General features: G+C 40.6%; 1 protein-coding gene across 3 annotated transcripts in view; it reads left to right on the forward strand.

Annotated features, from left to right (window-relative positions):
- Positions 1–276: 276 nt before the first annotated feature.
- CHIC2 (cysteine rich hydrophobic domain 2) overlaps positions 277–14304 on the forward strand; it is a 54318-nt gene continuing 40290 nt past the window's right edge. Inside the window, exon 1 of one of the 3 annotated variants that reach the window (XM_040483637.1) lies at positions 277–767. In XM_040483637.1, the coding sequence (XP_040339571.1) occupies positions 649–767 (119 nt within the window). In that variant the 5' untranslated portion in view covers positions 277–648. Of the gene's footprint in view, positions 768–3903; positions 5383–14304 lie in introns of those variants that run through there. The other 2 variants (XM_040483634.1, XM_040483636.1) reach the window with 2 other exon arrangements.

Below are 14304 nucleotides of genomic sequence, written 5' to 3' on the forward strand. Positions count from 1 at the left end.
TTTTTAGTAGTTTGGGGTAGAGGTTACTTTGGGTGATTAAGTGCTCCATTGATTGGACAGACACTCCGGGCTCCATTCCTCCAGGCGGGATCAACGCCCCGGGCCCTCGGAGCCGCCCTTTGCAGGACTCACTTGCTGGAGGGCGGGACCGCGTCGGCGGGGGCGCGCTGCCTAAGCGTCGTCGGCGGGTGGGAGCGGAGGAAGGAAGGAAGGCGCCCTGGGAGCGCGCGAGGCCACACGTTCGCGCGCGCTCGCGCGCCCACGCGCCCGACCGCACTCCCGGGAAGTCTCGCGATGCCGTAGCCGGCTGCTCCCGCTGCGGGTGGCTCTGGCTGTTGCTGTGGTTGCCTGAGTTGCTGCTGCTGCGGCGGCGGCGGCAGCGGCGGCACTGGTGGAGGTGTCGGCCCTTGGGCGGATGTTGACATTGTGTTGTTGTTATTGCTGATGGTAATGGCGGCGGCGGCGGTGGCGACGGCCGGGACCCCATCTCTGTAGCCGGAGCCGAGGCAGCCAAGAGCGAACTCCGCGGCCTCTGAGCCCGAGGCAGCGACTCCCCTCAGCCTCCGCCGCCTCGCCTGCCCGTTTCCCGGCCGCGGCCCCGGCCCCTGGAGTCAGGCCCCTTTGGGCAGGGGGCCTCGGAGGCTCAGGATGGCGGATTTCGACGAGATCTATGAGGAGGAGGAGGACGAGGAGCGGGCCCTGGAGGAGCAGCTGCTCAAATACTCGCCGGACCCAGTGGTGGTCCGCGGCTCCGGTCACGTCACCGTGTAAGGCCCGGAGGAGGGGAGGGCGAGGACGGGAAGGTGCAGGGCTGGGGTGGGCCCCCCCCCCTTTACTCCTCGGGAGCCCTCTTTCCCCGGTGTCCGTCTTGTGTCGGGGCCTTCGGGAAGAGTAGGCGACCAGGAAGTGAGAACTTGCTTTAATTTCGTTTGTTTCGATCTCCGGAGGGGGCACAGACACTGCCCTTCCTCCCCCACACGCCCCCTTTAGCAGGCCCTACAGGCCTGGGCGATGTGACGGATCCCAGGAGCGAAGGTTTTTCTTGAGTCTGCCCTTTGGGCCACCTCTTCAGCTTCGGGGTGGAAGTACACGTATTTATGAGGTTCCTCCCCCTTGTTTTCTCTTCCAGTTACCCTGTGGTTCTCTCCTCTCATCTGTGCCTTTGAGCCTAGTGACATATGGCTCAGAGGCCAGATCTGGGCCATGTGAGACCCCAGTGACAATTGGTAATGAGTGGTTCACCGTTGTGTCTGTGCCTTTCACACACACTCACAGGTCTTCCCAGTTTCTTGCAGAGTCAATTTCTGCGGAAACGCAGGTTCCTGTAATTGTATATGATAAAAATGTGTGGATGAACCTAAATTTAAGATCTGCAGAACGATATATGTTTACTACCAGTTTTTAAAAAGAAATCTACGTGCTGGACACACTCTGCTGGGGTTACTGAGTTCTCTCTGTAATCAGAGCCTCCTTTGGGCATGAACTCTGGGATGGCTTCTTCATTTGATAAGGGTTCCTTCCTGTAAGTCTGATTTGCAACATTTAAAAGTCCGATGTTATTCAAACAATAAGGAATGAGAGCTTTGTAAAAAGGTCATGACTAATAAAGGAATGTGAAGACTTGAACCAAATAATGAGCTGTCCGGAAGCAGGAAGTTTTGTAATGTTTGTCTGAGAAGTCCAGAGTTGTGTACAACTTGAAGTATTTATATTCTTCATTTTAGATCTCTTGTTCAAATCCTAGATCAAACTTGTATGCTTGTCAGAAATCTCCCCACTACACCCTTCTAGTAAAATAAAAGGGCCAGCAGATCCGAGACTGTCTGGAACAGTTTTCGTTGCGTTTTTGGTGTGGGGTGAGTGGGATGTGCAGTGAATAACTTTTAGTGAAAAGGTAAGACTCCTTATAGAAGATTTTCAGCAAAATCCTTGTATTTCTCACTACGTGATATGACCAGCCATATTGTTGTTTGGGTGTGCTTATGTAATGCTTTGATTTCTTTAGCACCTGTTAGTCTATATTCAGGTGACTTAATAGGGTAAAAACACTGCATAATCATTGTCACAGTGCCATGGGAAGACAATGGGATTTATCACCACAATAACAGTTACTTAGTATTTTAACTGTCATCTCCAGCAGAATTAAGAAGTTTCATGGATATTAAATCTTTTTTTAACATGTATTACAGAACTTTTTTTAGTCTCATAGCCTGCCATTTAATTTTTTAGTTTGACACTCAGGACCTGTTTACCTACCTACATACATACATACATACATTTATTTATTTATTTATTTTCTTTTTACATTGTTTTAAACCTAATGAGTGTATGTGTGCATAAAGAAGGGATTTTTTTTTTTCAAACTCTTTGATGCTATCTCCCTGCCTTTCCCCCCTAAATTCCTCTTGTTAAAGAAAAGCAGGCAATTTTTTTCTATTTAAAAAGGCGCTGCTAGAGTTATAATGTTTCCTCTGTTTAAGGAAAAGAAAAACTAAGCACTTTGTTGGGTAAATAGAAAATATAATAGATAAAGTGCTCAGAACTAAGTAGGTGATTAGTAAATTTGATTGTAGTTGGCTACTCAGAGAGGTTAATGGGGTGGGAAATGATTATTAGTGGTTTTCAATCTCACTGCCCATTAAAATTACCTGCGGAAATTAAACAAACAAAAGAACAACACAAGAAAAGCGGCGTTTTCCCCAGGGCCAGGCCAGTTGAAGGCCTAGTATCTGAGTGAGGTCCCAGGCCTGGATGTTGGTTTAGAAAGTCCTACAGGTGATTCTAATGTACAGGCAGAGTTGAAAACCTCTCATCCTGAGTATGAGGAGGGACTACATGCCCCCAGTAAGCAGTATGCCTTTCTGCACTGGAGTTCATGTTTCTGTGCTCTGTCTCAGTCACTTTCCCTCTTTTCCCCATTACCTTGGTTCTAGGCTCTGGGTTCAAATCTACTGTCTGCCACTTGGGTAAATTATTTATGCCTCTTCAGTTATGATGGGGATCGTTATAGTCCTTAATTTTTAAGGTTATTAAGGATTAAATGAGACAGTATACGCCAGGAAATCATCACATTGTGTGATACTGTGCCCAATAAATATTAACCTTCATTAGTTACCCTCTATATTTAAAAGTGTTCCACTTTGAGAAACATAAGTGTAAAGCACAGTACTAAGAAATCCGAACTGCCATTTTCAAACCTAACAGTGATTGACTTTAGTCCTATTTTTCCATTTCTTTTTTTAAAAAATTTTTTTTTCAACGTTTATTTATTTTTGGGGGGACAGAGAGAGACAGAGCATGAACGGGGGAGGGGCAGAGAGAGAGGGAGACACAGAATCGGAAACAGGCTCCAGGCTCTGAGCCATCAGCCCAGAGCCTGACGCGGGGCTCGAACTCCCGGACCGCGAGATCGTGACCTGGCTGAAGTCGGACGCTTAACCGACTGCGCCACCCAGGCGCCCCTATTTTTCCATTTCTAAACAATGTATATGAGGTTAAATTACTATGTGAAGTATTTGCCTGAAAATTAGTGAGAATCTTCATTGAAAACCTAAACCTGTTTTGTAACGACATAGATAATACATAGTAATACAAAACTTTTTACATGACTCTGTCATACATAATTCACTGGCATACTATGCCCGTGGGTAGCCCACTTAGTGCCTATAAGGTTTTTGAAATTGGCTCTTTTTTTAAAAAAAATTTTTTAAAGTTTATTTATTTTTGAGAGAGAGCGAGCGAGAGCGAGCGAGCACAAGCTGGGAAGGGGCAGAGAAAGGTGGAGAAAGAGAATCCAAAGCAGGCTCCAGGCTCTGAGCTGTCAGCACAGAGCCCCATGCAGGGCTTGAACCCACAAGCTGTGAGATCGTGACCTGACCAAAGTTGGACGCTTACCCGACTGAGCTACCCAGGCACCCCTGAAATTGGTTCTTATGGGTTACTATAACTGTTGAGCATGTTCAGTTTTTCTTACCTTTAAATATAAATAAGAGTTGTTAAAACAGTTGTAGTAAAGCTGCTGCTGCTCCCACCCTACCTGTTTTTTTTAAACTAAGGAGCTCTTCAGAGCAGTCTTCTCTTACAGGTTTGGAAGTAAATGATAGTGCCACCTGAATCGTCTGTAATCCTGATCAATCTCAAAACATACCGATTCATCCATATTTGTTTTTCATAGATTTCACTTTTGAGTAGACCTTTATATCTGAATATTTCCACTCTTTTTTCCTCCCTACCATAATAATCATTTTATAGTATTACTCTTACTTTATTTTAGAAATTACTGTGTTCTCACGTGACATGATCTGGCATGTCATTATAGTAATGTGAAAAAGTAAGATACCTTCCATTTTCTCCTACATAGGCAGGTCGTGGTTATTTTGGGGGTATAATTGTATAATCAGATTTTTGGGATATAAGGATGTAAAACAATTTGTCTAAACAAAGTCTGTTTTAATGTGTTTTTAACACAAATATTTTTACATCTATTGCAAATCAGACTTCTACTTTGTACTTCCATCATGATCAGTATTCTTTTTTGACATTCTTCTGGATAAGTTTAATAATTTTCTTCATTGCTAGATTTGCATGTAACAATGTGGAACAGAGTGGCATCTCCAACAGGGAGAAATCTTATACAGAAGCATATTTTGAGGAAAGGTGGTATTTGAAGGAAGAGGGAAATAAGTTCCTATTGCATAACATTTATGTGCATGGAATTTAAGACGAGTTCACACTTCAATTAAAAGTACATTTCCTGTGTGTGTGTGTGTGTGTGTGTGTGTGTGTGAGAGAGAGAGAGAGAGAGAGAGAGAGAGAGAGAGAGAGAGAGAGAGAGTTTTCTCATTTTATTATGTAATGAAAATGAGGGGAAAGTGATTATCTCATTAGGGGGTATAGGCGAGATTGGTTAATATTCTTAAATTATAAAGTTTTTTTAGTCTTCAGTAGATTTGTCAAAATATAGTGATCATTGTTGAAGACTTTGATTTTTCACAATGATGACAGTATTAAAGGATTTCATCTAAAACTTAGAATTTAAAAATAGTTTTTAGATCAGTATTTTCTAGCTGATCTATCATAACTGACATTATTTGCTTCTGTCTCATTTAATGCCCTCCCATATCAGAATCACACTTGGGGCTTTCCTAGGGCATATATAATCTTTGACTTCTAACTTAAGTCCTGTCAAAGAGGCAAGTTATTTTGCTAAGGTTTGTTTCTAATAATGTTATTCTCTTTTAATTTCACTAAATTATTGTATCTTCATGTACTCTCTTCTGAGGTATAATCTTCCTACCATCTCCACAAATAATTGCTCATTCTTCAGTACCAGTTTTTACCAATGGCTGTGGAACTCACTCTCTTTGCTTGTCTTCATGTCAGGTATGCTGTGGAAAATTGAAAGATTTAGAATGGGGCTTGAAATGAAAAAACTTGGAAACTACTTTGGGGTGCAATAAAATCTTTGCATAGGAGACATCACAAGAACACGTTGACCTTTCAAATGGTAGAGTTAATAAAAAATGGTCTATCTTGAAATGTATCAGTATTCCAAGACTGCTACCAGATGCTGTAGTTAGCAACAGGAGATCTGAATGTGATTTTCCCGAATAACAGAATCACTTCAGTTAAACAAGTTTTTTAACTTCATAGCTTTCACCTTCTGTCCTCCACCCAGCATGATATGTAAGGTGTATTCCATTTTTATTTTATTTTATTTTATTTATTAAAAAATATTTTTTAATGTTTATTTAATATTGAGAGACAGAGAGAGATAGAGCATGAGCAGGGGAGGGGCATAGAGAGGAGGAGACACAGAATCCAAAACGCTCCAGGCTCTGAGCTGTTAGCACAGAGCCCGACATGGGGCTCGAACCCACAAACCGCGAAATATGACCTGAGCCAAAGTCAGATGCTTAACCGACTGAGCCACCCAGGTGCCCCAGGTGTATTCCATTTTTAAAGATTAAACTTTTGTTCTGAAATTTTTTTTTAAGACATTATTGATCTTTCTCCATAAGGCTGTGAAGTTGTTTGAAGGCAGGAATTGTGGTTATTAGTTTGTATTTCTCCACTATTTAATCTAGTGTCTGGAATTTTATGGGTCCTAAAATGTTTGCTAAATAAATGAGATAATTGCATACATCTTTGGATCTTGTCAGAATTGCCAAAGAAGTAACTGTTTTCTTTCCTGAACCTCCTGATGAAGGCAAACAGTGTTTTACAATAGAACTCTTATAAAATCATATTCAAATGATAACTGGCTTCCTTTTTTTTAAAAAAAAATTGATAATTTTAAGGAAATTGTAAAATTAAGGTAAGATATTTTTTCCCCAGATAATAATTTCCCAGATAATAATTTCATTATTTCAAAGGAAATTAGTTTGATTTAGAATATAGAGTTGAACATATCTTTTGGTAACTAACACAAAGAAAAAGAATGCTAAACACTTTAATCGGATCAGCTACCAAAACTTCTCAGTGGGTAAACTTTCTTGAAGAAATGAGGATTATGGCTGTAAGCTGAAGTTTCAAAATTTTACTGTATTCGAATATGAAATTTACATGGTGTTTCACTGTAAACAGTTCAGTGTTGGATTTCTGCCTGTTAACAGATGTGAAATTGACTAGTGCTTAAAATTTTATGTGGCTAGCTAAGTGCAATACAGGGACTAAATGGTGAAAATGAGTTATATGAAATTGTAATTACTTAAATACTATTCTAGATAACATTACTCTGAATAATAATATTTCTCTAAAGAGTAATATTTTTACTTTGAGAGCTACTCCTAAACTCCAGCTTGAGTTTATATTCCTTCATTTATTTATTTATTTATTTTAGAGAGTGCCATCGTGAGAGTGTGGGAGTGGGGGAGAGGGGCAGACGGAGAGAAAATCTTAAGCAGGCTTCATGCTCAGCATGGAACCTAATACGAAGCTCGCTCCCACAACCCTAGGATCATGACCTGAGATGAAATCAAGAGTTGGGTGCTCAACCGAATGAGCCATCCAGGCGTCCTGAGTTTATAGTCCTTATTAGGAATAGGTTAAAGGCCCAGGATCTTTTACTCCCTGTAGTATCTATGCCTGGTTTAGCTTTCTAAACTATAAAGCTACTTAAGATTTTATTCTCAATAAAATTAGGCTTTAAATATAACATTTAGCAACAGATACTTTTAAGTATCCTTAGTTTAGTATCTTCTGTTTAACATGTTTTTTGTGACTTTTCATAATTTGTTTCAGAATCCATTTATAAAATCAAATCTTAAGCCAGACTTTCACCATTCATGTAGTCTAGCTTAGTCCCCATGCAGATTTCCTTCTTGTTTTTTTTTTATTTGAGAGAGAGAGAGAAACATAGAGTTCAAGTGGGGGATCGGCAGAGAGAGAGAGGGAGACACAAAATCCAAAGCAGGCTCCAGGCTCAGAGCTGTCAGCACAGAGCCTGACACGGGGCTCGAACTCACAGACTGGGAGATCATGACTTGAGCTAAAGTCTAACGCCTAACTGACTGAGCCACCCAGGTGCCCCTGCCCAATGCAGGATTTCTTCAACTTGCCTGATTATCAGAATCACTGAGAGTATTTTATTTTTTATTTTAAGGTTTATTAATTCATTTGGGGGTGGGGGCAGGGGGAGAGAGAGAGAGAGAGAGAGAGAGAGAGAGAGAGAGAGAGAAAGAGAATCCCAAGCGGGCTCCATGTAGGCTGCGGGCTCCATGTAGGCTCCATGTAGGCTCCACAGAGCCTGATGGAGGATTTGAATTCACAGACCGTGAGATCATGGCCTGAGCCGAAACCAAGAGTCGGACGCTAAACTGACTGAGCCACCCAGGCACCCAAGAGCATTTTAAAAAATACACATTTTAGGTTCTCCACCAGTTGGAATCTTTAAGGAGAAGAGTCTAGGAATTTTTATTTTCTTTTTAACGTTTATTTATTTATTTTGAGAGAGAGATTGCGCACAAGCTGGGGAGGGGCAGAGAGACGGGAGAGAATCCATTCTAAGTAGGCTCAGTGCTGTCAGCGTGGAGCCTGATTCAGGGCTCAACCCCACAAACTGTGAGATCACAACCTGAGCTGAAATCAAGAGTTGGGTACTTAACCAACTGAGCCACCCGGGTGTCCCTGGGAATTTTTATTTTTAATAAGAGCTTTGGTAATTCTCATATCAGACACATTTAGAAGCAATTGATGATATGTGGAAAGAGTATGGTCTTTGATGTTAAGCAGATTAGTTTTAATTCTCAGATACTTCCTAACTGTAACCTAACTGTAACCATTAACATTTTTGAACTTTAGTTTCCTCATCTGCAAAAGGGATAAGGTCTGCCTCAGAGATTAGGTGTGAGAGTCAGAAATAATTTATCTAATGTCATGTGCCCACAGTAGAAATACAGCAAATTATTACTTATTACATATTTTGATATTTATGCTTTTGTGCACATTTTTGGCTAATATTTACCGTTTTCCTGGAAATCCATATAAAAGGTAATATATGCTTTCCTACTTTAAAACAAGATCCTGGTGGCTCAGTTGGTTAAGCGGCCGACTTCGGCTCAGGTCATGATCTCACAGTTTGAAGGCTGATGAGTTTGAGCCCTGCATTGGGCTCTGTGCTGACAGCTCAGCCTGGAGCCTGCTTCGGATTCTGTGTCTCCCTCTCTCTCTGCCCCTCCCCTGCTCGCACTCTGTCTCTCTCTCAAAAAAAAAAAATAAATATAAAAGAAATTTAAAAAATAAAAGTAAAACAAGATCCTGACTGTAAATCAGAATTATCTCATTGTGTTGAGGAAACATTTAATCAAAAGCAGATATTATCAGGTTGGTACACAGTCATAGTCTTAGGGGGTTCTTGAGTTATTTTGGAGTTTGAGAATCTTCTCTTTTTTAAAAATGTTTTTAAATGTTTATTTGTTTTTGAGAGAGAGAGAGAGAGAGAGAGAGAAACAGAGTGTGAGTGGGGGAGGGGCAGAGAGAGAGGGAGAGGTAGAATCCAAAGGGGGCTCCAGGCTCTGAGCTGTCAGCACAGAGCCCGAGGCTGGGCTCGAACTCAGGAACCGCAAGATCTGACCTGAGCCGAAGTCAGATGCTTAACCGACTGAGCCACTGAGGCATCCTGAGGATCTTCTCTAAATGGCACTTTATTTTAAATTTCACATGTGTGGGCTTTTCTTTTCTGTATACCTTCTTTATCTAATGGATGAACTGTAGGTTGAGAATGAGACAACCAACATTATTAGAACTATGAATAAAGTAAGAGTAGTTGGTTCTGGGTGCTGGATTTAGATCCTTGAGTTTTAAGATATTTGTTTAATCAGAGAATTTTTCGCTTAATCCTTCATTTTCAGCTTTTTTTTTTTTTAATGTTTATTTATTATTGAGAGAGTGTGTGAGAGAGAGAGAGACAGAGCGTGAGCCAGGGAGGGGCAGAGAGAGAGGGAGACACAGAATCTGACACTGGTTCCAGGCTCTGAGTGTCAGCACAGAGCCCAACGCAGGGCTCGAACCCATGGAAAGTGAGATCGTCACTTGAGCCGAAGTCAGACGCTCAACCAACTGAGCCACCCAGGCGCCCCCATTCTCAGCTGTCTTACTAAAGTTTCCTGATAAGTAGTTTAACAAACATTTATCAGATTTTGTGTTAAGGTGTTATGCGAGACTCTAGGTACATAGTTATGAATAAAACACATAGTTCCTCTGTCCTCCTGGAGCTTACGGTTAAGAGACAAATTATGTCGGAGCACATTGCTGTGAAGGAGCCCGGTAGGGTGCTGTGACTGAAAATAACGTGGTTAGGGAGAAGCTCCCGGAGGAGTAACATTTAGGAAGGGTGAAAGAGTTCTGTGAAGAGCATCCCGGGTGTGGAGAACAGTAAAATAAGTCTGGCTGGCCTGAGATGCTGAAAAGCTACTTGTGAACTGCGGTGAATGTAGGGAGTTTAAGGGGACGGTGCCTTGAAATGAGGTCGGTGAGGTCCGTAGGGGCAGGAAAGGATGGTAGAGGGATTAGACTGAAACCGCATTCAGAAGGCTTTTGAATGGTGTAGATGAGATATGATGGTGGTGATAGTCTTTTGATAAAGGAGGTGCTACAGTTCTGTCTAGAGGTCATCAAATTTCGCAACTTTCCTGTGAGAGCCGGAAAAAATAGCAGTATCTGCTTTGGCTGTCTCGTTCCCATCTCATTTTCTATTTTGCTTTGTGTTCTTTGTTTTGCTTTGTAAAGAGTGAGGTCGGAGACCTGTGGCTTCCCTGACTGTAGACGCGACTGTCTTGATGACATACCTGCATTTCCTGTTCTGCCGCCACAGGGCAGCTCACATGCCAAGAGGACAGCCTGTGTCGGAAGTGGAGAGGGGCTTTCCCACAAGATCATAGATTTGGAAGCGAGGAACTTTGTCAGGTCTTACCCTTCAACGACAAGACGTGTGGTGTTTGACAATGATCTGTCTATTAGACTGGAAGAAAAGACTGTGCTTTTAAAGTCTTGACACTTAAAGTGAAATTGAGTACACAGTGGATGAAATTTTCTCACTAAGGCCCGGGCTGATGATTCGTTTTCTCCTTAAGCTCTTCTCCAGCCTCTCATTTATGTAGGGTCCTACCATCTAAGTAAATCTAAACTTATTTAGGTTAGAGTTGGTTGGACTTTGGGGTAAGCTACCCTTGTTGTTGTTGTTTTTTAGTGTGTGTGTGTGTGTGTGTGTGTGTGTGTGTGTGTGTGTGTATGCTTCCTGCAAGAGCTCCTTTTTTTTTCTCTTTGAATTTGTGTTGTAGTTACAGTGGAGTCCTTGGTTAAGTCTAGTAAAGGAATTCCTGTATACTAACCTTCTTTTTCTGCTCTTTCTAAACTATTCAATTGTAAATGTCACTTGAAATTGATACTTTTGGTAATTTATACTATAATCCAGTTCAACCACATATTCTTAAATGAACATAATTTATCATTATTTTTGAAATGTTTATTTTGAGAGAGAGAGAGAGCGCGAGCATGCTTATGCAAGAGTGGGGGAGGGGCAGAGAGATGGAGAGAGAGAATCCTAAGCAGGCTCTGTGCTGTTGGTGCAGAGCCCTACAGGGGGCTCAGTCTCACTAACCATGAGATCATGACCTGACCTGGAATCAAGAGCCAGACGCTTAACATACTGAGCCACCCAGGCGCCCCCATAATTTATCATTATTGTGTTGCTCATACAATTTACGTGTGAAGAATATTCTAACATATGTATAAATTAGATAGTTAGATTAATTGAATTCCTATATCATCAGAAGTCAATACCATTAAGTTTAATCAATATATATTACATAACTGCCATTGTTTAACAACATATGTAAACATCTATAAATACTTGAAAATATAATCTTAATAATTGAAAATTAGTAAAATTCTAATGCTGGAATATTATGGAACTATATAGTGATGAGTGAATTAATAAATGATTTAAATAAGTCTTTGATTTCACAAGTTTATTAGTAAAATTGTACTTTCACGGGGGTGCCTGGGTGACTCAGTCGGTTAAGCATCTGACTCTTGATTTCAGCTCAGGTCATGATCTTGCACTTCATGAGTTCAAGCCCCACATTGGGCTCTGCACTGGCAGCATAGAGCCTGCTTGGGATTCTCTCTCCCTCTTTCTTCCCCTCCCCGGCATGCACACTCTCTCTCTCTCAAAATAAATAAACATTAAAAAAAAAAAAGATTGTACTTTTACAGAGTTGGATGAACCCCAGATATTCAGAATTTGGTCACACAGTTAAAATTTTTAGATGTGTTCTGAGATGCATGTGTATATGTCTCCCAACACCAGGGATTCTATATCTTCTGGGTAAATAAACACTGCACTTTCAGTTCTGTCCCTTCCTCCTTGAGCCGCATTGATATTCTGATGTCTATCGAGACAGCCAGATGAATTTAAAGTGTGGCTTTTATGCATTAAACTGTTAATTTTCTCTATAGTTACGACTTCATCTTCCAAAATAGCTAAAAAACTGATTCCGTTGAACTCAGAGTTCAACATTAGGAAATAAATGTTGTCTTCACTTGCCATCCTCATAATTCCCCGTGTTCAGTTTGAAAGTTCTAGTTCATATGTTCATAGATCTTGTCATATCAATAGGAAAATAAAATTCTGTGAGTCTAGGTTTGTACAGGTTGAGTGTCTCAAGATCCAGAATAGCCAAAACTGATTTCATAATCTTTTCCCCAAATTAATTTCAACTGCAGTCTTTTTATTCTCAGTTGATGGCAGATCTGGCATCCTATTTGTTTAGATTAAAAACATCTTTGATACATCCTTAAAGTCCCTCTTTCTCTTTCCTTGCATCCAGGCTGTCAAGAAATCATTCATTGGTTCTGTCTTCAAAACATATTCAAAATTGGACCATTTTTTATCATCTCCACTACTGGTGTGAGTTGTCATCGTCTCTCTTCTGCTGTACACTTAATTTTTTCCCCCTCCCTCCTTCCTTTGCCTCTCAACCTATACAGTCTTCTTAGTACATCTGACATAGTGATCCTTTGATTGATTGATTTTAAATGGAGCATTATGCTACAGATTTTTTTTTTTATGTTTACTTTATTATTTTTGAGAAACAGACAGCATGAGCAGGAGAGAAGCAGGGGTGGGTGGGTGGACAGAGGATCCAAAATGGGTTCTGTGCTAACAGCAGAGAGCCCGATGTGGGGCTGGAACTCATGAACCGTGAGATCATGTCCTGAGCTGAAGCTGGACGCTTAACTGACTGAGCCATCCATGCGTCCCTTCTGTTTTTTTTTTTTTTTTACTCTTTTCTAATTATAGTGAAAAACAAAGATTACTTAAAAATTGCAAAGTAATACTTCTCAGTGAAGCAGAAAATAAACTGTCTATAATCAGCAAGAGACCAAGGTCATTTAATATTTTGGTGGATTTGTTTCTAGTCCTTATTAAATTTTTCTTTCTAGGAATCTCTTTTTTAGTTTAAAATAGCAATATATGTTATTATAGAAATTTTAGAAAACTTGAAAATATTAGAAGTGAAATATCACCTATAAGGCAATTGCCTATGATTAACTGCTATTAATATTTTGATGGCTTATCTTTTAAAATTTTTCTCTGTATATGTAAATATTTTTATTAAAAAAATTGAGACCATGCTTAAAAGTCTTTTGTATTCTACATTTTTCATTTGCCACTAGGAAAATATGCCAGTGTCACTATGGGTTCTTAAAGTATGAAATATGAGACTCTATTAGATTTCAGAGAACAGAATCACTCAGAGGACCGTAGTCAGTGGAAACTTATTGTAAGAATGCATGGACACTAAGGAAGACAGGAGGCATTCGTCACTGTACAGCCAGGCTTCAAGGAGACTGGAATATTAATATTTTTGGATATAGTGCAATCTGGCTATGAGGGTTATTCTGTTATTTTTCTCAATAGCATGTGTCCTTTGCTCCCTGGTCTAATGGTCTATCACAATGACTGACTTTCAGTTGGAGCTTGTGCTGTTGTAGTGTGAACTGGCAGAGAGCTTTTCCCCTCTCTTGTTGTATCTGCTTACTGTTGGCCTCAGCTTATTCCTTACTTCTACTTATTCATGGCTTTACTGTATCTTGGCTTCAGTTGAAGCTTCATGTTACCAACTATTGTCTCCTGTGTAGATAGACACCTCGAGAAAGAGGATCGGACCGAATTAGTGAATGTTGTCTAAGTTGGGCGGGTTTGTTGGGCCTCCGTCCCATATGCTGCTAGCTAGCCCAGGGATTAGAGGTCCAAAATCAGATGCCCATTTATGGTCTAATTCACCAGAGCATAGGGAACTCCTGGTCAGGCACTAGAGTAACAGACTTCTCTTTAGTATACGTGGTTTTGAGCTACACAGTGTCTTTTCAGATGGATATATTATCGTTAATGTAATTGTAGGACATTTCTAGTATTTGAGAATTTTCACTGTCAAAAATAGCACTGCAACTGAGAAGTAAGGAAAATAAATACAAAGCAAGATGAAGCAGTCAGATTTTTGCAGTTCTGTATTTCAAAGACAAAATTTGTCATGAGATCAAAACATGATTCAACTCAACATAACAGTGCATTAGTGAATTATAAGAGACATTAATGTGAGAAGATATAAGGAACATGGAAGAATTAAAAATGGAGGCAAAAAGGACTGGATTTTTTTTTTTCTTTTGAAGTGGGTTCTATGCCCAGCGCAGAGCCCATCATAGGGCTTGAACTCAATACCCTGAGATCAAGACCTCAGCTGAGATCAAGAGTCGGATGCTTAACTGACTGAGCCATCCAGGTGCCACGGATATATATTT

This window comes from Herpailurus yagouaroundi, unplaced genomic scaffold, assembly GCF_014898765.1.
Source record: "Herpailurus yagouaroundi ecotype Mexico unplaced genomic scaffold, PumYag 28, whole genome shotgun sequence".
In the NCBI taxonomy this organism is placed as follows: Eukaryota; Metazoa; Chordata; class Mammalia; order Carnivora; family Felidae; genus Herpailurus; species Herpailurus yagouaroundi.